A 25,545-nucleotide genomic window follows, 5' to 3' on the forward strand; every position below is an offset into this window, starting at 1 on the left:
TTCATTCTTCCTAGGATGGTTGTACTTCGAAATATTTCAAGAAAATATTGTTTGATGTTATGCATACGTCACTTACATTAAGCTGTAAACCAGGTGCTGCTGACATTCCAATTAAGAATTCACAGTCCACGGGTGGACAGTTAGCCTTCTCATCAGGAAACTCACCCTCTAGATGTGCCTACTACAAATACTTCTATTATCTGTACCTTGCTCAAAGCCACTGCTATGCTAATTAGTGCCCTGAATATCTGAAATGGCTATTGGCGAAATTAGTGGCCTATGAACTATGACAATACATATCAGAAATGGGCTCTCATTGGTAAGATGCAAGGTGCTTATGAATGGGGATTGGCTAAGGATATTTTGGAGACACTTCTCATCCTTATATGGACAGGGTAACTCCAGTATAGACCTCGATGGTGCTTGAGACTTAAACCTTATGTGGTCTCATTTGGGAATCACGTGTTACGCATGGGACGATGGGCGCAGCATCCATCTGTGCACTGGGTACAACCACCCTGCTCACTGCAAAGCACGCCCAGCCCTTCCTAGCCCGGGAACGTCAAGAACAGGAACTCTGCCTTTGCATACCCTGCACACAGTGCAGCGCTTGGCACACAGTAGACACTCCAGAAACGTTTGTTGAGGGAACAAACGAGTGAGTGAAGAGGTGAAGTAGTGAGCAGTAGAAGCCCATTTTGATAAAACTTGATTTGGTCTGGAAGTCCATCAAGCAGGGCATTATTTGATTTGTGACAGTAGCAAAGAAGAGTGAAGGAGCTCTTAGTTCCATTACTGGGCATAATCAATGTCTGCTAAGTCCCTTTTCCTGTATAACTTACCCCATGAGCTTCATTAAATATGTCATGAAGTCAAAAGCACCTGGAATGTGGGTAGTCCACGAGCCATGTTTTCTTCCCCCACCCCCCTGTCTTGCAGGAAACCGTCCTCATGCAGAGTTAGAGCTATGGGTTTGGGAAAGATCAGTGCACTGTGGCTGTGGGGGGTGCCTTCCTTGACTGGACCCTTACGGTCAGCGTGATAGTGTGAGTTCTGTGTGTGTGTGTGTGTGTGTGTGTATGCGCACGCGCGCATATGTGTGTGCATGTGTGTGTGTGAAGGCTCCACCCCCAGAGCCCCCTGAGCCTAGAGCATCCCTGCATGGCAGCCTGGGGCTGCTTCCTGTCTCCCCAGGTTCTCAGACCAAGGTCCTGGCTTAGAAACAGGTTTTCACCGTGTCACAGTTTTCCCAAACCTCAAATGAAGATAAGGACACCAACTGTTTACCAGTAGTCTACCCCTGGCAACGTATCCCAAGCCTGTTTTTCTCTTCATGCGTAAGAGTCAAGCTTGTTATTCACTGAATCGCAACCCCAAATTAAATTCTGCCCACAAGCGGGAAAAGCCCAGCTGTGTGCCTACTGAGGTGCTAGTTCTCTCAGCTCCCCTCTAATGTGTCTACGCTCCCCGTAATCATCCAGCCATCCTTCTTGCCCTCTCCCCTCTCCCACGCTCTCCCTGAAACCTGTGCTAACACAACATGGGGCCTTCTGATTAGACCAACAAGTCCAGGAGATGTAAACTCCATGGGAAAAACCAGGTCATCCAGGTGTTTCTATTTCACTGTTATTTTAGGGAAACAGAAGAGCACAGATCGAGAGAACTCGGGAGTAAAAGCAGAAGCCTTGCTTGTGTCCTGCCCGCATCTATCCAGGTGTGACAGGGCTGAAGGACACAAGGTCACAGTCCAGAACCCCGAGGCTCTGTCCCAGGGCGTCATGCTATTGCATTTCCAGAAGTCCACACATACCTTCTTTTTCCTCTGGTCTTGATGACATAGTCTTTAAAAATAGTAATTCTGAAAAAGACAACCAGACAAGCCAGAAATAACCACTGGTTCAATGAACCTCTGAACAAATATGGCAATATTGACAAGGAAATTCTAAATTTGGTTGCAGTCTCATGCTTTATTCTATGAAGGAAGTTAAATCCAAAAAATGAAGACAAACAGAAACTGAAGTTAATTAAAGAAAACAAAAGGAAGCCTTTAGAAATGAGATAAAAGAGCAAAGGAACATTCTGAGGGAACAACTAGTTTGTGGGGCCTTGCCCTGCCCTGTGGCTTTGCTCTCCTTGAGCATCACAGGCCCCTGGAGGAAGCAGAGATGAGACAGATGTTGGAACGAGACCTGCCTACTTTTATGTCCTGGCTCTAAGGCTTTCTGGCTGTGTGACGCAGGTAAGTCACTGAAGTTTTCTGTACCTCAGTTTTCCCATCTGTACATTGGAGCTAGCCATTTCTGCCTTCAGATTTGTGCAGATTAAATGAGATAAAATGTGTAAGACACCTCTCATTGAAATGTTCTCTATTTGGGTTGTGGTGGTGGTTTCGTGGTTGTTTGAACCTGTGACAACTCAGACACTTTTGTAGTTGCAATGGGCACAGTTTATTGTAGGCAAATTAATCCTCAATCAAGTTGTTGAAAAAAGGGAACAAAAACATGGGACACCTGGGTGGCTCAGTAGGTTAACCATCTCTCTTCAGCTCAAGTCATGATCCCGGGGTCCTGGGATCGAGTCCTGCATCTGACAGGCCCGGGAAGGGAAAAAGAGAAGCTGTCTATTTGTTGTTGGACTTGGAGGTGGTGGGGCTGCTAGGGTGAGGTCAAACTGGGTGTCTCTCACGTTCCTGATATTACAGACCAGAAAGGATCAACAGAATCCATGGAGCTTGGGGTGGAAAGTCTTAAAGGCTTTTCTGAGCCTGTCTTAACTTGGCAGATGCCCTTTGTAAGGGCAAGTTTTAAAGGAGAAACAAGGGGCAAATCACAGAGGAAGAGTCTACGAATCCTTCACTTCCTGGGTCATCGTCCCTATGCTACTTTGCAGCAGCTGCTCTCTCCCAAGCCAATCACAAAGACAGGATAAACAGCCTCACCTGGAACGGGGGCAGATGCCACAGGACCACTGAGTGTCGATGTCAAGAGAGAACAGAGGTGTTGAAGGCAGCGTGAAGCCAGGACAGTGAGCATGCCAGGGAACCAGAGGCTCCTTGGGCAAGCCACAATTGAGACTGCATGGGCACCATCACTGGGGTCATGTGGCCAGGAGAGGCCTCTTGGAGGGCTGGGAGGTCGAGACTCTTTTTAGGGTACAGGTGACCAGAGAGAAAACAGAGTTTTGAAGATGGACATGGGACTTGGCATAATAAGAAGCTCAAAGGAAAGCAAACCTAGCATGGATGTCTACTGCATACACACGGAGGGAGCAAAACATCAGGATGTTTCTGTAATTAGGGCAACAACCAATTATAGTTAGATATCAAGAACATTAGAGAGGTATGTATGACAGACATTTCCTGCTGCCTAGCTGGGAACAGAAACCAAGAAGATGTGTGTATTTGGACAGGAGAATGGAAAGCTAAAGGGCCAGATCCAGACCTGGTCTCTAGGAACCAAAGCTAGAGAAATACCAACACACAGAAAGAAAAAATGGTGGTCAAATAAGTCCTCACCCATTTAAGTTCATGGTCAAGGACAAAGTCACCATGCTTAGGTGAGAGACCTCACTACCACCACTTGAGGCTGGATCTTAACTGCAGTGAACACACAGGCAGCGTGTGAGCAAGGTATCCTCCTGTACCCGCCCCCCCACCAACCCAGGTGTACATGCCCCTATGGGTTCATTCATGCTCATCATTACAAATTTTAAATTTCAGCAAGCTCATTCAGCAAGTCCCCACCTTACTAATGGACTAAAGAACAAACAAACAATCAAACAAACAAACTGCTGCTCTCCAGTATTGATGGTCTGCACTGTAGGAGGGGGCGCTGTTGACGCCCCATCCACAGCCACTTCCCGGGCCAGCGCACCCGCACCCACCACTGTGAGTGCAGGCAGCTAATTGTTCACAGCTGTTCCCCTTCTCTGGAGAGCTGCCTTCGGGGGAATGGGAGCTCTGCTCAGGTGTCACATGCGCACCATGCCACCTAGCCCCGGCAACCAATGACAGATGGAGATGGAGGAACTCAGGGCTGGCCTCCGTGCTTCCAAGTGGGACCAACCCTGTGGTACAGTTCATGAGATCGGGCAAAGGGAGAAGGCCGCTGAGGTCACATCCTCTCCTCTCCTCCCCTATCCTGCTTCCCTCCCTCAGTAAACCACATGCATCTGAACAGGCTCTGCTTTTAGAGAATCTGGCCCAAGGCATCCAGTCAGTCTTCAAATGTCTATACAATGCCAACTTTGAATGGAATAGTCTTCATGGTAGCTTGACCCCCTAAGCCTCGGGAATCTCCAACACCAAACTCATCAGAGCCCTCAAGTTCTTTAAGTCTTGATGTCCAGGGTACTCACGCCTGAAGGCTCTCTGGGCCTGGAGAGGTCGAGAGGGGAAATAAGGGACAAGGATCCTACCATGACCTCAGCAGAGCTGCTCCTGAGGCAGCATCTATGGGCAGCTTCCACCAGAGGGTTTGGAGTGGGCACCAGCAGCTCACAAGGAAATAAAAGGAAATACTCTGGGGTAAGAGTAGGGGGATGTCCCGTGTCCTGAGGGCCTGAGGGGAGGAGGGTGAGGAGCCAGGCCCCAGTACAGAGAGGACAAGCACTCCTTGGAGGAGTGAGGCAGCTGTGGCCCCAGTTTCTGGTCTTCAGGACCCGAGACACCTGCTGGCAAAGGCTAACTACTCACTCAAGGAACAGACAGTTCTAAGTCAGAGGATGCCTTTGGTGACTTGTGGTAATAGGGGCTAGAGTCGATAACCCACAAGGAAGTGGGGAGGGAGCCAGACTCATGCACAGAGCCCCTTAGATCCCGTAAGTGAGGGGGCCTGAACGCTCTCCTGGATCAGCATGAAGGTGAAAGGGAAAGAAGAACACTCCTTGAGCCCATTCACCTCGCAGGTCCTGTTCTAAGTAAGGCACCTGCAAGACGCCCATGGGGGAATCTATGTGAAAACTAGTATCCATGTTCTCATATGAGCAAATTAAGGCTCAGGGAAGTCAAGAAAATAATTCGGTTTCCCCTTCTCTTCCAAGCCTTTCCATTGTCATTTACATTAACTGCCATCTCTCCAACCTAAAAATAACAGAAGCAAGCAAACAATACAAACCCCCACAATCTCTTTGGTCCCCTGATCCTCTTCCAGCACTCTGCCTAGTGCTCTTCATGAGCCCCAGAGATTCAAGAATGAATTGTCTGCCCCCCACCCTCTTCTCATCCCAGTTCATTCCTGCACTCACTGCAGTGTGGCCCAGCGGCATCCCACTCCCCACATTCACACTGAAAATACAAGACCACCAGAACCTTCTCATGCTGTGAAGCCAAGGCACACATCTGTAGCTTTCATTTATTTGATGTCTGCAGCCTTTCGCGTCATTGAGCACTTCCACTATCTGGAAACACACATTTCCTTTAAAAGTCACCTTGCTTTCCAGCTCTCCCTTCCACTGCATCAGCTACTGCTTCTGTCTCCTTTGAGGCACCTGCTTTATAGAGTTGCCTTTAGTGATGGGACAGCTTTGCTTCAGTTTGTACACCCAGCACCTGGGCCCTGCCACAGGAAGGGATGTGCAGTGAGTGGCCAATCAGCCCCTACAAGGAAGAGCTCTTATCCAAACCCGCCTGGGTCCAACCCTTGTGTGGCCCACTCTCCCAAGATGACTGTTCTCCAATTTGAAGCAGTTCCCTCATCAAAAAAGTGGATGTCACTATAAAAATAAATGTGCAAGAGGGAGTGAAATCCCTGGTGAAGACAGTCTTGTAACACACACACACACACACACACACACACACACACACCCGTTATAATGACACAGCTAGTTTAAATGTTAAATCTACAGGGCGACAAAATCTCTTAACAGTCTGTATACTCAGCCAAGTACAGAAAGCAGAATTCCTGCCCACCAGCTGAAAGCTCCAAAAACTCTGCCTTGCCGTGAGAAAATAAACACCATTGCAGACAAACAAAACTTGCTTTTAGTTCTCATTCGGCCGGGGCCTGTAAACAGCCCATTTGGCTGGTGGGTGTGGCTCCTGAGATGGCCAGGCTTGAACCTCACCAGAAATAAAGCCAGGTCGTTATCAGTCTCAGGGTGGGTATCGGTCTGCTTTGAGGTGACACACTCCACAAGCGGCAAGCTTGAGCCTTATGCCTGATCATCTGCTGCAGGTGAATGATCAGGATTGGCAGGGAGCTCCTGCCTGCCACAAAACAACAGCAATCTTATAATGATGAGGCAAGTGCCGGAAGATTGCTCAAACAGTGCTTCTAGTGCTTGTCCCAGTCTGTAACTTTGGTTGCTAGCCTGTAATGAGGCATGTAGATACCTGAGAGGATGTTCTGAGAAGCTTTCATGACAATTTGGCAGGGGAATTTTATGTCCATTTAATTTAACAAAAAATCGTGTTTGTATCTGGAATATCTTTATTTTAGCTTCATATATTTTTTTAAGATTTATTTACTTGTCAGAGAGAGAGAGGGTGTGTGTGTGTGTGTGTGTGCAAGCACGGGCAGGGGGAGCAGCAAGGAGAGGGAGAAGCAGCCCCCCCCGCTGAGCAGGGAGCCCGATGTGGGACTCGATCCCAGAACCCCGAGATCATGACCAGAGCCAAAGGCAGATGCTTAACCGACTGAGCCACCCAGGTGTCCCTATTTTAGCTTTATATTAATTGATTTTTTACTGTATTTTGCTAAGGTATCAGTCTGCCAATACTAGAAAACAATTTTTAATGGTCCACAGAAAGTTTGAGAAGTAGTGAAATAAACGATAAAAGGAAAAAAATCCTATTCATTAAAAGATCCTCCAAGAGGAGAAAGATAAGCCACAGAATGAGAGAAAATGTTTGCAACTTATGAAAGTTTTATGTAAAAAAGAAATCCTACATTATATAAATAATTCGAATCAATTAGAAAAATGGGCAAGAAACTTGGGTAGACATTTTACAGAGGAAATGCTAGTGCCTGTTTAAAATGTAGTAAGTGCTCAACCAGACAAATGAATATCACAACTAAGTCACCCCAAGGTAGTCACCAGATTGGCAAAAAGGTAAAAGTCTCCCAATCCCGAAGGCTGGTGAGGATGCTGACCAACAAGAGAGTAAAGTGGTCGGAATAGTTTAGCAAACTCTCTGGCAGCATCCACTTATGCTGAAGACACACCTACCCCATGGGCAGCAATTCCACTCCCAGGAACCAGCAGAAATATGTTCACATGTGAACCACATGACCTGGATGAACACAACCATGGCAAGAGAGCTTGTGATGGCCACCAAACGAAAACAAGTCAAACGTCCACCAGCACATTGGAGAAATAAACAGTGCTGTATTCACACTTAGTAAACAGCAGTGAAGACAACAAACCACAGCCTAGGCAACAATGTGGATGAATCTCGACGACAAGACAGTGCCCTAGTCTCAGCATGGTCCCATGGGAGCTGCAGGACGTTCTGGGGACAGACTGATAAATTCATTCACATTGTGGTGCTGGAGTCATTCCCCTCCATGGAGCTAGCCTCCGCTTGGTACCCAGATATCATGGGGGTCAGGAAGCGGCCCCCGAAGGAGTCTTAGGGTAAGAGGAGCCTTGTGAGGTCAGGGAACAATTCAGAGTCGGGCATGAAGCCATAAGGTCAAGAGTGGGGAGGCCAGGTCAGGCTGTGGCTGGGGACAGTGATTTCTGCTACTGGGAGAATCCCCAAGGGGCTGGGCAGAGGTGGGATGCAGAAGCCTGTGACCCCCAGGTGTACGACAATAATGGAGTGAGGACATCTAGGGGAACCACATCAGGTTTCTGTCGAGGCCCACCAGGAGTCTTTTCAGTCTCAACTAAGTATGTCGGCTCACGTGACTGCCATAGGCTACAGGCCAGGGAATAGAGCAAGGCTGCAGGGCAGCGACAGGTGGCTCTCGTCAGTGGGGCCAGGCCACACAGCTGTCTTAGAGTATCCTCCCTGCCTCAACCTCCCCAGGACTGCTCCCGGGCAAGGGAGCAGGACTTCCATGTGTGGCTGTGGACCCACCCTGCGTTCGAAGCCCCATGCCCCAAAGAGCCAGAAGCTCCTGTCCCAAGCCATAGCAAAGCCCGCAAGGTCCCTACAAGGGTTATGCCCGGTCACAAGAGTCACCACTCATGGAGCCCAGCTTGCAGCCTGCATTCATGACAGCCCTCCCGGCCCAGTTTACCAATCCCGGGTCCCTTTCCCCACAAGTGCTCTTTCCTGGTACCGCATCTTGATCAGATTTCCAGGTAAACTTTCTAAATAAGTTAGAGTGGAGATGTTGTCAGCTCCAGAACCCAGGGGAAAGGTCTGGAAGCCTCTTTCAAAGGGACCTTTGTGGAGAAGAGCCCATCCAGCACAAGTGGGGTGGCTCTGCTCCCAGGGTGTGGGGGCAGCTTACCTTTCCCGCAGACCTGCACCAGGCCGTACCACTCCCCACAGCCATTACACAGCAGGGTGAAGGCGGTTTCGCGGTGGCCCGGGACGTGGCCGGGGGCGCACACGTACAGCAGCTCGTCCCCCATCTCCAGGCCCGTGCGGCCCTGCAGGATGGTGTGTGGGAATGAAGGCGGGTCTCCACACGGCTTCTCTGAGGACAAGGAGTCACAATCAGCTTTCCCAAAGCATGCAGCCCTTGCGCAGCCGGGGAGAAAACCAGGTTAAATACAACTCTCCCCCTCCCTGGGTGCTGCCTGCACCCTGAGCTGGGATCACAGAGGCTAGTTCTCCTTCGCCCTTGGCATCCCCAGAGCCTGGACAAATGCCGGGGCCCAAATGAGGCACTCAACAAAATACTTGTTGCAACTTTGTATTTTGAAATTGCCAGGCATCATTACCCTCTCATGTCTCCTTGAAAGGAAGATTCGGAAACATATGCCTGGCAGCAAGCTCCTTTTTGTCTTACTTACATAAGTGAGCAGGTACTCTCTGTCAAAGAGCTAAGAGGTTACAGACTATCAAGTGCAGCGGAAGGGGCCTCTTGCTTCCCCCAGCCTCAACTCTGATGCTGTCACTGTTACCCGTTACGTCTACACAAATAAATACAGACAGAGGTATAAATATATACCAACATACAGACAGACTTAGGTAGGTGTAGATAGGTATAGTTCTTATTTATTTATTTATTTGAAATTAAAATTTAATATATCACAAGTTTATGGTATTCTACAAAAACTAGTGAGACATCCAGGTGAGCCAAATTCCAAACAAGTTAGAAAATTATGCCACAGAGTTTGCTGTGACTTCATCCACACCCTCCCTATCCCTGGGTCAGTCCTACCTGCTGTAAGTTGTTTTTTTTTTTAATTTTATTTTATTATGTTATGTTAATCACCATACATTACGTCATGATGTAGTGTTCTTTTTTTTAAAAGAGTTTATTTATTTGAGAGAGAGAGAGAGGGGGAGGGAGGGAAAGCACAGAGGCAGAGGGAGAGGGAGAAGCAGGCTCCTCGCTGAGCAGGGAGCCTGACACAGGGCTCGATCCCACGATCCTGAGATCATGACCTGAGCTGAAGGCAGATGCTTAACTGATTGAGCCGCCCAGGGGCCCCTAGGTAGGTATACTTCTGTGTGTGTGTGTGGTTTTTAACATAAAAAAGGTTATATCATACGTATTACTGATACCTGCTTTTTTAAAAACCTATTTTTGGGGGCGCCTGGGTGGCTCAGTTGTTAAGCGTCTGCCTTCGGCTCAGGTCATGATCCCAGGGTCATGGGATCGAGCCCCACATCGGGCTCGCTGCTCGGCGGGAAGCCTGCTTCTCCCTCTCCCACTCCCCCTGCTTGTGTTCCCTCTCTCGCTGTGTCTCTCTCTGTCAAATAAAAAAAAAACAAAAACAAAAACAAACCTATTTTTGGGGCCGCCTGGGTGGCTCAGTCGTTAAGCAAATGTTTTTCTGTATCTATCAATATGATCCCATGCTTTTTCTTTAGCCTGTTGATATCATGGGTTGTATTAACTGATTTTTGAATGTTGCCCCAGGCTTGCACACCTGGGATAAATCCCACTTGGTTCTGGTGTATAATTCTTTTCTATATATTGCTAGGTTCAAATTCCTAATATTTTGTTGAGGATTTTTACATTTATGTTCATTAGTTATTGGTCTGTAGTTTTACTTTCTTGTGATGACTTTGTCTCATTTTGGTATGAGGGGTAAATGCTGGCCTCATAGAATGTGTTAGGAAGTATTCCCTCTGCTTCTAACTTCTGGAAGAGATTGTCTTAACAATTGGTATAATTTCTTCCTTAAATGTTTGGCAGAATCTCTAATGAACTCATCTGGGTCTGGTGCTCTCTGTTTGGCAAGGTTATTAATTATTGATTTAATTTCTTTCCTTACATGCTGGGCTAGAAACTAGAAGTCTGTTTTTTCCCCTAATGTTCTAGAGCTGTTTCTACATAAGTACCGTAAATTACCTCAATCTTTTAAAAGGCTATACTATAGCACATTATTTAGTCATTACAGAGACATTTTGTTGATTCCAAGTTTTCACTGTTATAAATAATGTTACAAAATGAACAGCTCATTTGTACATTTTGGTACATACTTTATTAGGATAACCTTCTAGAAGTGGAATTGCTGCATCCAAGTGATGTGATTTTTTTTCAAAAAAATAATTTTTAATTTGAATTTCTTCTAGTTTTATGTTAGAAAGGAGAACCTTTAGTCCATATGCAGTCAAATCACCTAAGAAGCACATTGCTTAAAAAAAGAAAATATGCTAAGAAAAGATGAAAATAGAAAACAGAACTTGTGCCTTAAGCCACCCTGATTGGCCTGTCAGCTTGTAATTTTGGTAGCACTTTTTCAAAGAGAGTCATTGCTATGCATGTTCTTTAACACAAGAGTTTCTGAATGAAAAAAACGGTGTGGTTGCATTTCAGGGAAGCTGGCACAGAGTGCCAACCATGTCAAGATGGTAACCCCAACCATCCTGACTGTGTAGCCCAGGAGATCAAGTGTTTGCTTCATCTATGGAGTAAGTAGGGACAGGCAGCCATCTGAGAGTTGCCACAAATCCAGCGCTGCCCGCACTGGGCAGAGAGGCGTCATCACTCGGTCTGGGCAAGGCATCCTGAGAGGAATAGACGAAAGCTCAGTCATGCAAGGCTGGCCTGAATTCCAGCTAGCACCTCAAGGGCCAACAGCCTCCATCTCTCTCTCCACCATCCTCAGAGGGCTAGGACTCATGCTGGACATCCCAATTTTCTCTCCTCTTAACAGGACCTCATTCTGGGAAACTGGAGGCTCTTTGTCAAACACTATCAAAGGACTGGTAAATATGATCAGTCTCATGCAGCTCTATCTTGGGACACAACACCAACTCCTTGGAAGGAAAATTCGGGAGCAGAGTAACTGTTCTGAGAGTAGATAAAGGGGGAACTTCAGGCCAGATTCACACCCTACCAGACTCACAGGATCTTCTCCCTCACAGTATCTTCTCCCTCACAGTTAATTTCCAGAACAGCACAGGCTAGAATCTGGCTCGGGAAAACCACAATCATACTCCTGAGAGTCTACATACACATACCATATATTTCTGAATTTCCCACAAATGTTCAAGACAGGAAACACACTGCTTCTTACGTGGTGTGATTTCAAAAACTTCAGGACAACGGTTCCATGTGTTAACACAACCAAGGGCATGCCAAAAACACCACTCATGTCCAGGCGCAACTTGAATTAGTTCCTTTCATTAACCTTCCCATCTTAAACCTCACAAGGGAGCTCTGAAAAACAGCTGGCTGTAGACCTAGATCCTATTCCCTTAGCCTTCCCTACTACTTCTCAATTATTCTGCAACTAGGGATGGTGGTTTGTGAATTTCTCAGACCCTAAAGTTGGGTTTCAGCAATTTCAATGTAAAGAGCAATTTCTGTTACTTTCCCTTCCAAGAAAAGAGATTTTATGAAAGATCTTGTCTATAAAATAGTATTAATAAACGACTCATTTGCCAATCACAACTTCTGATAGCCAGTTTCCATAGAATTTAGAACTCATATGAAAGTTGATGCTTTGGGGCGCCTGGGTGGCTCAGTCGTTAAGCGTCTGCCTTCGGCTCAGGTCATGATCCCAGGGTCCTGGGATCGAGCCCCGCATCGGGCTCCCCGCTCCGCGGGGGGCCTGCCTCTCCCTCTCCCACTCCCCCTGCTTGTGTTCCTGCTCTCACTGTCTCTGTCAAATAAATAAAATCTTAAAAAAAAAAAAAAAAGAAAGTTGATGCTTTACTTTTGAGAAATTTTAAGCCTACAGACCATCATAGCTCCTTCGCAAAACCAAGATGCAGACATTCTGACACAAATGCTTGACCTCTCCTCCTTCCTTTTGGTGTTATCTAAGCTATGTGAAAAAGTTGTCTTTTGTGCCCACCTGCCCAGCTCCCTCCCACCCTACTCACCCCATACACAGCCAGCACTGCTCTCCCTGTTCTGTCCAATTTTATTGTGAGTTTCCAGGCTCTCCATATCAGGGCTCCTCAAACTTGAACGTGATCAGAATCACCCAAAGACTTGTAACACACACACACCCTCTCAGAGACTGCTGCGTTTTTGAGTTTCTAACTTAGTAGTAGGTCATAGTTAGGGCCCAAGAATTTCCATTTATAACAAGTTCCCAGGTGATATGAATACTATTGGTCCAGGGACCATTCTTGGAGAACTAGTGCTCTAGATAAAAACCTACCCTCAAAAACAGGCAAAACTAAAATACAGTGATGGGAATCAGAACAGATATTGCCTTGGCTCTGCTGGGATGAGGAGGGGCAGAGGATCTTTGGAAAAGAGCTCCAGGGAACTTTCTGGGATAAGGGAAATGTTCTGTATCTTGACTGGGTGTTGGTTACACTGGTGTATATGTCTGTCAAAACTCATCAAACTTAAGATCTGTGCATTTTGCTGATATAAATTATACCTCCATGAAATAAGTTAATTTTAAAAATATCTCCCCTTCAGAAAATCTGCTATTTATGCAGCATGAGGTATAAATGGGTGAAAATTATTCACACCCTCTCCCAAGGGGAACTGCATTTGACAAGGATCCATGCTTTAAGGCAGTGGTTTCCAACTTGCAGACTTTCTACCCTGGACGTACGATAAGTGTGTGGGCAAGTTCATACGAAGTTAAATTCTGTGTCGATCAATAAATTGAAATCATTTACTGTCACATGGAACCTACATGAGACTAGTTCCTGAGTTTCCCCTTGTAGAAAATAATTTTTAAATGTTCTAGAATAAAATGACATAACGCCCAGCATTTGCTTTAAAATATCTTGATAGGAGAAAAAAAAATCTCAATGGGAGAAAAATGCTGGGGAAAATAGATGAAATCAAATTGGCAAAATATTGACTACTGAAGCTGGGTGAGGGCACATGGGGATTTGTGATACTATTCTTGCTACTTTTGTGTTTGTTTGAAAAATTTCATGGTAAAAAGTTTTAAAATTATCCATATAGGTATTTCTTACACAAGCCAGAAAACTCAAAAAACTCACAGGGAAAACAATACCACAGGAAAAATAAAAATTCTCCTTGAATTTCACCAATGATAACCATTGTTAACGTGGGTTTTGTTTTCAGTTTTACACACACACACACACACACACACACACACAAACAAACGTATATGATATTTTGCCACACGATGATGTAACTGCTTTGTTTTGTAGCTTGTTAATTTAACATTATATTGTGATATTTTTCCTCATCAACAGATATTTGTATTATTTGTTGTTCTTGTTTTTTAGTGATTTTATTTATTTGTCAGAGAGAGAGAGAGAAAGCGAGAAAGAGAGAGAGGCAGGCAGAGGGAGAAGCAGGCTTCTCGCTGAGCAAGGAGTTTGATGCGGGACTCGATCCCAGAACTCTGGGATCATGACCTGAGCCGAAGGCAGACTCTTAACTGACTGAGCCCCCCAGGTGTCCCTGTTATTTTTTAGAGACGGAGAGAGGGGTGGGTAGTGATGGGCAGAGGAAGAGGAAGAGAGAGAATCTTTTTATTTTTATTTATTTGTATTATTATTTTCAGTTAGCCAACATATAGTAAGTACATCATGAGTTTTTGATGTAGTGTTCAACAATTCATTAGTTGCATATAACATCCAGTGCTCATCCCAACACATGCCCTCCTTAACACCCATCACCCAGTTACCCCATTCCCCCACCCCCCATCCCTTCTGTAACCCTCAGTTTGTTTCCCGGAGTCCAGAGACTCTCATGGTTTGTCTCCCTCTCTGATTTCTTCCCATTCAGTTTTCCCTCCCTTCCCCTGTGGCTGAGAGAGAGAATCTTAAGCAGGCTCCATGCCCAGCACAGAGCCTGACGCAAGAGCTCCAACTCACAACCCTGAGATCATGAGCTGAGCCAAGATCAGGAATCAGATGTTTAACGGACTGAGCCAGCCAGGCACCCCAAATACTTGTATTATTTGAATTTACTTGTAAATGACTATATATTATTCCATTTTTAGGGATTTACCATAAAGGACTCCCCTATTGTTAGACATTAACTTTGTTTCCAATTTTCCCTATTAAGTAATGAACATGTTTGTAACATTCTTTTATATTTATCCATATTAATTTCCTTAGAATAAAATACCCAAAGTAGAACTGATGGGTGAAAGGGCATATTTTAAAGCTTCTGATAGTTTGTGCCAAGTTGAATATGAGTGTTTAAAAGTCTATACCCCTCAGTGGTATATAAACTTGCCTCTTTCTCCTTAGCACACTAGGGACTACCATCTTTGTAAACTTTGACAACTTCATGAGCCAAAAAAGGTGATTTCTTATACTAACATGTATATCTTTGAATTTGTAAAAATAGTTGAATATTTATTAACCAGTTGTATTTCTTAAAAGTATTTATCTATTATGGTCTTCACCTTGTCAATCTTTAAGAGATCTCCATGTATCAGTACAATAATGCATTGTCTTATCTTTCCAAATTCTTAACCGATCAACTTAGTACTATCAATCCACCCATCTTTCTCCCACTGACTGGAAGTCTCACCACCCACTTCACTATAAACTTATACTTAGGGGCGCCTGGGTGGCTCAGTCAGTTAAGTGGCTACCTTCGGCTTGGGTCATGGTCCTGAGACCCTGGGATCAAGCCCCCCATCGGGCTCCCTGCTCAGCCGGGAGCCTGCCTCTCCCTCTGCCTGCCACTCCCCCTGCTGTGCTTTCTCTCTGTCAAGTAAATAAATAAAATCTTTAAAAAAAATAAACTTAGGCACATTGGGTCTGTTTTGGTGCTTCCAGCCTTTTGCATTAAAGTGTTTATCTACTTGTGTTTCTCTACAGTGCCAAATGATTTTGTTTACTATAGCTTTAAAATGTGTTTTGAGGGGCGCCTGGGTGGCTCAGTCGGTTAAGTGACTGCCTTCGGCTCAGGTCATGATCCCAGGGTCCTGGGATCGAGCCCCACATCGGGCTCCCTGCTCAGCGGGAAGCCTGCTTCTCCCTCTCCCTCTGCCGCTCCCACTGCTTGTGCTCTCCTGCTCTCTCTCTGTCAAATAAATAAATAAAATCTTTAAAAAAATGTGTTTGATATCTGAGCCTTTCTCATTATTTGAGGAATGGCAAGAAGTTAGTAAAACTGAAGCATAAAGTACAAGGGAGGTAGGCAGCCATGAGTTTATGGAAGGCCTTTGTAAGCCAGGGAGGAAATCTGGAATTTGTCTGGTGGAGAAGGGGGGACAATTAAAAACAGGAAATAACACAGTCCCCTTGGCACCTTAGACAGAGCACTGTTGCAGGGTAGAGAACGGATTGAGGAAACACCCTGGAAACTGAAGGACCAGTTAGGAGGCCATTTGAGATGTCCAGGAGAGCAGGACAGGAGCTGAAGTGAGGTGCAGATGGTAAGAACCAGGTGGATATGGGAGATACTAAGAAGGAAGGTTCTTGCAGAACTTATAATTGAAAAGTTGTGGGAGTAAAGGAGAGGATGGGGCAAGGGAAGGGGTAAGCAGGTTAAGGGATATGAGCACAGTGCAGGACTGGAGTTTGAGGTTCTAAAAGAAGCATCCATAAGTAGCTGTGTGTATGGAATCTGGGGCTTAGTAGGGGAACCAAGGCTTAAGAAAATGATTTGAGATTAGGAGCGCATGGGTGGCTCAGTTGGTTGGGTGACTGTCTTTGGCTTGGGTCGTGGTCCTGGGGTCCTGGGATGGAGTCCCACATCAGGCTTCCCTTGCTCTGCAGGGAGCCTGCTTCTCTCTCTGCCTCTGTCTGCCACTCCCCCTGCTTGTGCTGTCTCTCTGTCAAATAAATAAATAAAATCTTTAAAGAAAAAAAAAAGAAAATGATTTGAGATTAATGAGCATTTATTTTTTTAAGATTTTATTTATTTGACAGAGAGAGAGAGAGCACAAGCAGGGGGAGCAGCAGAGGGAGAGGGAGAAGCAGGCTCCCCACTGAGCAGGGAACCTGACATGGGACTCAATCCCAGGACCCTGAGATCGTGACCTGAGCCAAAGGCAGACGCCCAACTGCCTGAGCCTCCCAGGTACCCCAGATTAATGAGAGTTTAGATGAAAACTGAAACCACTGAAATGCTGAGTTACGGGAGAGGAGGGTCTAGGTGAAAGCCCCAGGAGGTGAGCAGAGAATGAAGAGTTCACACAGGTCACCCCTGCAGCCAGACATACAAAGGAAAGCCAAAGGAAGTCAAGGGAAAAGATGTTTCAAGGACGAAGGCATGGTCAAGTACTTAAGGCTGCACAAACAGCAAGCAAAATGCAGGCTGAGAAGCTGCCACTATAGTTATCTGTAGGGAAGCTGCCAGAAACCCTGGGGAGAACAGTTTCACTTCCGTGATAGGACAGAAGCCAGAAAGCAGTGGACAGAGAGATGAAGGAGCAATAGGAAGTGAGATCATGGAGACCATGGATGTAGAGGAAGTTCAGGGCCATGAAGGGGAGGAGAGAGATGGGATGGTACGTAAAGGGACATGGAGTAGCTGCTCAGTAAGAATATGAATTATCTTCTAAACAGTTTCAAACAGTTTCTTTGCTCTGACTCCTTAAAGGGATTCCCTCTCTTTTGAAATGTTGACACCCTTTGCTTTTCTTGTAATTCTTCCCTGCTTGCTTATTCCCCCAACTGACCAGTGGCGTGCTGGTGAATACTAACAACAGGCTCTTGGTTGAGGATGGTACTGTTGAAGGAAGGGGGAGGGGACTGTCATTGTGTAGGTAGTTAAGCATGTCTGATGCAGCACACAGTTGACAAGGTCTTAGTGCAACTTCTGACACATAGTTCTCAATAAATTGTAACTATAAAAAGAGCCTGAAAATTAAAGATGGGAAGAAAGATACATGTGTGAGGATGTTCAATCACGGTATTATTTATCATAATGAAAACCACAGAACTACCAAAATGTCTAATGACAGAAGAATGTCTAGTTTACATACATTCATGTGATGGATTGTCACAATAGCCATTAAAAAATCATCCTTTGGGACGCCTGGGTGGCTCCGTCGTTAAGCATCTGCCTTCGGTTTAGGTCATGGTCCCAGGGTCCTGGGATCGAGCCCCGCATTGGGCTCCCTGTTCATCGGGAAGCCTGCTTCTCTCTCTCCCACTCCCCCTGCTTGTGTTCCTGCTCTCGTTATCTCTCTCTGTCAAATAAATAAATAAAATCTTAAAAAAAAAATCATCCTTTGGAGCATATTCAGTGTCAATGGAAGATATATATTACGAGTGAAAAAAACAGAATGCAGACCTATATATTGTCCATAAAATCCCAATTTGGTGAACTAAAAATGCAGCGTAAACAGGACTGATGCTTAAGTACTTATCTCAAGGCAGACTGATTATAAATGATTTTAATTTTCTTTAGACTTTCTTGACTACAGTGACCACCTATTCATGTTTATAATTTAAAAATATATTAAAAATGTAACATGGAGCTAATGACACCTATTTCATACGATTTTTACCAGAATTAAATGGCTACTACATGCCTGGAACTTAATGGGGACATAAATAAAAATGAGTTCCATTTCCCAAGCAAACAGTTGGAGACTGATGGTCTTTGGAATCATTCGTCAAGTCACAATGGTAATTGAACACCCAGTTCCCTCTGGCCAAATACAGCCAAGCACACGATGGCTGGACAGGAACTGAATGCCCTCTGTGGCCACAAAGAAGGGCAAAACAAAATGGTTCATAAGAAGACCAGAACAGACATGGGCCCAGGTTTCCCACTGTTGATATGGCAGCAGTGGTCCGTGATGGAGGCTAGGTTCAAGGTGAGAGAAAGCACAGAGGGACTGCTGAGGGATACAAACTCTTGGGGTCAGGCTTTGGCTGTTGAGAGTAGCAAATAACCAGGTTAAGTTCAGATGGTTACACCACAGGATGTGTTGGAAGGGTCCCCTACCGGGCCCTGGGCATGGGCTGCATTTCTGGCTCTGTCAGGTTATCTGGGCTCCAACAACAATGAGCCTCTGTGGTGAGCAGGGTAAAGCCCAGATCCACACGGAGCTATTCTGCCATTCACACACACTCCCCTTTTGGTAAAGAGAGTTCCGAGGGAGAATTTTCCTTCTAATTCAAGCCTGTAGTGATAATAGCTAGGGTGACCATATAATTTATTATCCATATTAAGGTACTTATAAAAATGAGAGGGAACCCTGTTAATAATTACAGTGGGACAAGTATAAACAAACACAAACTGTCCCAGGCAAACTGGGAGGCAGGGCCACCGAGTATGAGCACCGCATCTCCCAGCTGGGACAGCAGTCCCCAGGGAAGATGAGCTGTTCCAGGGTAAAAAGAAGAATACCTCAGAGAACAAAATCCTTTAGTGTCTGGGTTTGACTCCCTGCTCCCCTACCTGCTAACTGTGTGACTTTGGCAAGTTACTTAACCTTGCTGTGCCTCAGTTTCCTCATCTGTAAAATAACAATAGTAACTTTCTGCAGGGTTGTTGTGTTAAACAAGTGAACACAGGTAACACAGTGGGTGCTACAGCAGGTGTTAGCTCTTAATATTCTCTTCCTGAAGTCAAAAATTTGAAGCATGTGCCAAGTCCAGATTAGAGCTGCAGCCTCAGGGTCAACAGGAGTCATGAAGATGGATGCATCAGGCTTGACTGGCTCTCACGTCCTGCTGCACAGAACTTGGAAGAGCAGGGACAGGAATGTGTTTGGGTGAGGGTTCCCATATGCACCTTCCAGGAGCTGTGTGACCAAAGACAATGCCCCAAACCTCTCTGTTCTTCAGTTGCATCACCTGAACAGAAAGAATGATAATACCCTCTCCACAATATGGCTTTGAGAATTAAATGAGATAGTATATGCAAGAAAGCTCTGGAGAGAAAGAATTTTGGAATTCTAAAGCTGCTCAATATTTTTTCTTGTTTTTTGTTTTATTAAATATTATTTATATAACTAAAACTTGCCAATTTTAAGTGTACAGCTTAATAGTTTTTGGTCAATATATACAATTGTGTAACTGCCACCACAACTGAGGTATAGAACAGCTCTCCTCAGCTATTTCCTCCTTGCTCCTGGCCTTGGATGCCCTCCCAAACCCCAACCCAAGCAACCACTGTTCTTACTTTCCGTCATAGGTAGTTTTGCCTTTTCTGGGATTTCATTCAAATGGAATAATATAGTATGTAACCTTTTTATATTTGGCTTTTTAGGTTAGCATAATATTATTCATCCATAGGGACACCTGGGTGGCTCAGTCAGTTAAGCGTCTGCCTTCGGCTCAGGTCATGATCCCAGGGTCCTGGGATCGAGTCCCACATCGGGCTCCCTGCTCTGCGGAGAGCCTGCTTCTCCCTCTGCCTCTCTCTCTCTCTGTCTCTCATGAATAAATAAATAAAATCTTTAAAAAAAATATTATTCATCCATGTTTTACATGTACTAATAGTTCATTCTTTTCTTTCTTTCTTTTTTTAAAAAATTTTATTTATTTGAGAGAGAGGGAGTGCAAGCAAGAGAGAGAGCATGAATGGCAGGGAGGGGCAGAGAGAGAGGGAGAAGCAGGCTCTCCACTGAGCAGGGAACCCAACGCAGCTTGATCTCAGGACTCTGAGATCATGACCTGAGCCAAAGGCAGATGCTTAACTGACTGAGCCACCCAGGTACCCTAGTTCATTCTTTTCATTGCCAAATAATAACCCATGATATGGATATACCATAATTTTTTGATCCATTCACCAGCTGATGGACATTTGGGTTGCTTCCGGTTTTTGGCTTTTATGATAAAGTTGCTATGAACATTTGTGCACCCATTTTTGTGTGGCCATATGTTTCTCTTGGGTCAATACCTTGGCATGGAATTGCTTGGTTGTATGGCATATGCATATTAAATTTTGTTCAATGTTTTCAAAAGAAATTATGGGTTGCTTTATTAGAAATAGTGTGACATCAAGGTGAAGAAACCATGCCACTAACACCCTGTATTGTTAGAGTTTGTATGCAGCTAGATACTAATCAGTCACCGCTTGTATTTGCTAGGTCTTACTCTGTGCCAGGCACTGGGCTAAGTGATTTACTTGCATTGTCCTATTCTGTCCTCTCAACACCTCTACATCATGAATACTAATATAATTTCCAAGGCAGGTAAGTGATAGAGCCAAGATTTGAACCCAGGGATTCTGGGTACAGAGCCCACAGGTCTAACCACTGTGCACTATTGTGTTTGAGGTGTTATTTCCCTTGAACACAACATGGTTTAGTTCCGATTAACCTTCTTGTCATAAACAGAGGGCTCCAGAGCACTTTGCACAAAGTTTGGAGGTTTCCGATCTATTGGACTGCACACTAGCAGCCAAAATGATCTTCAGAAATTTTTCAAAAATCAGCTGCCAGCTAAAAACCTTGCAATGGTTTCGCATTTCCCCTTAAAACTCAGCCCAATGTTCTCACCCCTGCATAGCTAGCTCTTTTCCCCACCTCTCCAGCCCTATCTTGGGCTACTCCTTTGTCACTTGAACAATCTAGGTACACTGTTCCTCAAACACACTAAGCGCTTTCCTGTACAAAGTACATTTTTTTTAACGACATAAATTAGGTCATGCTATACATATTCTGAGACCCGCATAATATGTCTTGGAAGATTTTCCATGTCCTAGCTCTCACTTCATTCTACTTGCTATTTCTTCCTTCCCTTCTCCCCACCTCGTCTACTTTTTCCCTTCCTTCCTCCTCTCTCTCTTTTATGATCACTCAGTAGAGTTGTGTTAAAAGTAGAAAGTAAAAACATCTCTTCCCCTAGATCAGCCCTTTCCACTGCCCCAAGGTGACCCCATTCATGGGTTGAGGGTAAAAGGTAGTTCAGGCAGTTCTGACTCTGCCCCAAGGCCTGCATGGCCCCCAGCGACCCACCCCCTCCCTCGCCACAGCTGCATCAAACCAGGCCCTCCGAGGTGTGAAATCATGCATGAGTGCAGCTCCTTCCATTAAACGCTTTTTTTCTGTAGGGGCATCTGGCTGGCTCTGTCAGTGGAGTGTGCAACTCTTGATCTCGGGGCTGTAAATTCAAGCCCCACGTTAGGTATAGAGATTATTTAAAAAAATTTTTTTTAATCTTTAAAAAAAATTTAAAAACCAAAACATTATCTGTAAAGTACACCTGAAACTCTTGGCCCCTACAAACAGAGAGGAATGCTCATGTGTGGTTTACTGCAGGGAAATGTTAAGAGCCCAAATGTTGCTGTAAGTTGATGAGTTGCCCAAAAGTCACACTAGGAGAGCTAGCTGTGTGGATCTGAGTCCCCACATCTGGGAAGACAGGCTTTAAAATGATCTTACTATTGAGTAAACTGAGGCAGGTCAGGCCTTGATGGATATAGGGAGGTGCCCAGGAGAAAGAAGGAAGCAGGTCTGCAACCGAATTGCATATGAGTCAGAAATCCTGGTGGCTTTGATTATGGCCTCCCAAGGATGGAGTGTGCTTGAGCGAAAACTCCATCACAGTCAATGGGATTCTGGCTACACTGAGGGGTGGCCCCGACCCACCTGTCCTCTGGCACTCTGGATCCTCTCCACACCTCGAAGTTTCTCTCAGCTCATTTTTACCAATGAAAGATGAGACATGAAGGGCAGGGAATCTACATTATTAATCCTTTTAAAGCATAAACAGAAGTGCAACTGAAGCCTGGGGGCCCCAGGCAAACACTAGACAGGGATGTGGTTCTGGGAGGAGGGCTGCCCCCCGCTTTGTGACGCTGTGCCGGCTGCCTGGGTGGCATCTGCCCCCGTGGACGGTCAAGGAAGCTGCTAGTTCCTGAGGCATACTGTGTGACGGAGCAGAAAACCTGGGCTTTACAGTAAGAAAGATCCACACTCTAATCACTGCTGATGATGGGTTGGGCAGCTTATAACTCTCTGAGCCTGTACGAGCTGCTGGGGGATTCAGAGAGGTATTATAAACCCTTCTGATGATATCCTGTAAATGTGTGGCCTCTGCTCTACCTGAAGAACACCTGGCTCTAGGTTCTCTTTCCGCAGAACTCTGAGCCCCATGAGGACACTCTCTAGGAAAGCTAATGACAGATGGTCACGAAGTGACTTACTGATCCAGAGACTGTTGTGGGACTGCACATCGTTAAGGACCTCCGAGAATCTCGAGAACAAAGTTGCCACTGGAGTGCTCAGCTCTGGGGGCTCATGTGTGTGTCTGTGAGGCAGGACTTCGGGCTCCTCCGCCCAGCGCATACAAGAAAGCCAAGCACAGGCTCCCTAAATGCACCAATGGGTTCAGAGGGCAGCCGCAGTTCTTCTGGGTAGCAGGGAAGTGGAGAAGTCCATCCAGATTGTTGGTGCCTGTAGCCCCAGGTCACAGAGACATCACCATTATCTGCCCGAGGGGATAAGGACCCACTGGCACTTTTTCTCTAGCTGCCCAGGCACCTAGCATCTCTGGGAACTGGCTGTTTGTACATCAGGACTGTTCTAGCCCAAGTTTTTGGAATGGAAGACCTCAGTCTTGGGAAAGCAAGACCTGATGCTGTCTAGGCCTGGGGGTGGGGGTGGCAGAGGAGGGGGCATCCCTGCTTCCTGCAGTGGGGATTATTTGGGCTGCCTTCTGCAGCCACCTCAGTCCTGCCCAGCTGCTACTCAGGACCACAGGGATGTTCTGAACCCAGTTCACTCCCTGAAGCACTAGTACAATGGCTCTCCCAGAGCGAGTCTCCCCCAAACCACTGGGATCTATGCTTCTAGGCTTTGCTCCACCTGCTCTCTTCTGTCTGCAGTGTCCTCTCTGCCCTTCCTTAACCATTATCCCTATGAAACCAACTCCTTCCAACTCCACCTCAACTGCCACCACTGCAAGAACCTCCCTAATTACCCTCCTAAACACATTCATTTCTTACCTATCTTTATACACTGTCAACTCCTCGAGGGTGAGGATGAGTCCTCTCTCTCTTTCTCTCTCTCTCTCCCATAAGTCTGGGCACTAGACTTCGCATTACCCTGGACAAATAAACAAATGGCCAATACCAGGTTAATGCTAATAAGCTCAGAGTCTTCCACACTCCCTTGGGAGAACCTAAATTACATCAGTTCTATCAGCGGTTCAAAACCTTCAATTAATGGATTCCAGTCTCTTCAAAGCAGTGGGAGAATTTCCCCAAAGTCAATCCTGAGGCACAGGACCTCCTCTAGGCAGACTTGGGAACTGGCTACTCTCACAAATTCCTGATTGCTCTCAAAAAGGTGAGCATCCAGCTCTACTTGATGACATAAAGGAAGGGAATAATTCCTTTTCTGTTTTAAGGGAAATACAGGCAACAGTAAAGTATGCAGGGGAACAGAAGCATACCCGACATGGAGCCTTGGGGGGTGCAACAGGGAGAAGGCAAGAGGACACGCGAAGCCTCCAGACCCCATGCCGTCGACCCCACAGACAAGCCGCCAAGAGAAGCAAAGCCAGAGAACCCAAGTGGAGGCAGCTTATTTCATCAGCATCCAGCTGGTTAAAAATAACTTCACTTATTAGTTTAAGTGAGATCACCACAGGGCTGGAAATTCACTGTCAATGAAACAAAAATACTGGAAGGAAAATGAGAAAAGTCTACATCCATGATGAGCTTTATTTCAAAAAAGAAACACAGGAAGGAAGCTGCCTGGATATTCCACAGGCTCTGTTTTCCTTCTGGGCTCTTCATGAGGCACTCGTCTACCATTCTGGGAGTCAGCACGCTTCATTCCTCCCATCTTGCCAGAGAGAAGCAGCAGCATGGAGCCAAGTGCCGTGGAGCATCATCAGGAAAAAGGCAACCTTAGGAGATGACGCGGCACTGGTGCGAACGCTGAACCAGACCAGCCCTCCCCTGCCGCAGAACCTCAAGGAACTGCCTGTTCTCGGCTTCTGCCGAGGCGCTACACCTTCCTTCAGCACACAGATTTCCCTTGTTGCCTGTGCGGCCAACAAAGGCTCTACTGAGGAAAAGCGACGGCTCCCGAGTAGGGCAGAGGCCGGGAAGGAGTGCTCTACAGGCTCTTCCCAAAGGAGGAAAGGCAGCGCTCAACAGGGACAGTGCTCTCTCTGAGTGACTTTGGGGAATCCATCCTGCTTTTCTAGAACGCTCAAGAGAGAGCAGCCCTCCAACCCTAATCTCCCCTCAGCATGCATTCCTGAGTCCCCTTTGTGGCCCACCTGAAGCCTCCTCCTAAATCAGGCCCATAGGACCAAGACTCCAGTCTTCGCCATATGAGCTCATCTGCATTGACCCGGAGGTGCGGGAGGCCAGGCGAGGCTCGGGCAAACTGCTCTGGGAGGCAGGGCTCTGGAGCACCCTGACGCTAATGAGCCACACACAGGGGCATCGCTCCTCACATTGGTTGACAGCCGTCATGAACTGTCTTCCCTTGTTGGTTCCCATGAGTCAGAGTGTTTTTGTGTTTGTTTTTCCTGTTGTTGTTATTGTTGTTTTTGGAAGTATGTAGACCATTTTTTGGTCGGAAACTTTTCATTCTTACATAATTTCAAAATTTCAGAAAAATTGTAAGAATAAGGATTTCCCATAAAACCGTTTATCCAGATTCACCAATGTGTTTTCATTTTCCCCATTTGCTTTATCATTTGTCTCTCTCTCTCTAGATAGATGGATGATGTAGATATCTATTTATACAGAAACAAATATATGTATGCGTATATACACATATATGAATACATATGTATATCTGTACCTGTAATTCTTTTCTGAGCCACATTCGAGAATAAGCTGTAGATATGATGTCTCCTCATTCCTAAAACCTTGGCACACATTTCCAAGAACAAAGATACTCTTACAGGACTGCAGTACAGTTATTAAACTAGTCCCTAAATCATAATCCATACTCAGATTTTATCAATTATAGCTATTTTTTTCTGGTCCAGGATGCAATCCCCGATCACAAATTACATTTTGCATTTTATTGTCAAGTCTTTTTAGTCTATTTTAATCTAGAAGAGTCACTTCGCCTTTCTCATCCTAGACATTTTTTAAAGTCATTTTGTGGAATGTTTCTCAATTTGAGTTTGGCTCATGTTTCCTCCTGAGTAGATCCAAGTTATGCATTTTTGGCAGGAATGCC

The 25,545-nt window shown here is 45.6% G+C and overlaps 1 protein-coding gene across 2 annotated transcripts in view; it reads right to left on the minus strand.

Annotated features, from left to right (window-relative positions):
• The window catches only part of SUSD5 (sushi domain containing 5), a 58,744-nt gene that overhangs the window by 17,332 nt on the left and 15,867 nt on the right, over positions 1-25,545 (minus strand). The window contains exon 4 of one of the 2 annotated variants that reach the window (XM_032409068.1): positions 8,403-8,591. The exons of the other annotated variant lie outside the window; for it this stretch is intronic. Coding sequence (XP_032264959.1) covers positions 8,403-8,591 — 189 coding nt within the window. The remainder of the gene's footprint in view (positions 1-8,402; positions 8,592-25,545) is intronic. 2 annotated transcript variants of the gene reach the window in all.

Source organism: Phoca vitulina, unplaced genomic scaffold (genome assembly GCF_004348235.1).
Source record: "Phoca vitulina isolate PV1807 unplaced genomic scaffold, GSC_HSeal_1.0 scaffold10, whole genome shotgun sequence".
Taxonomy (NCBI): domain Eukaryota; kingdom Metazoa; phylum Chordata; class Mammalia; order Carnivora; family Phocidae; genus Phoca; species Phoca vitulina.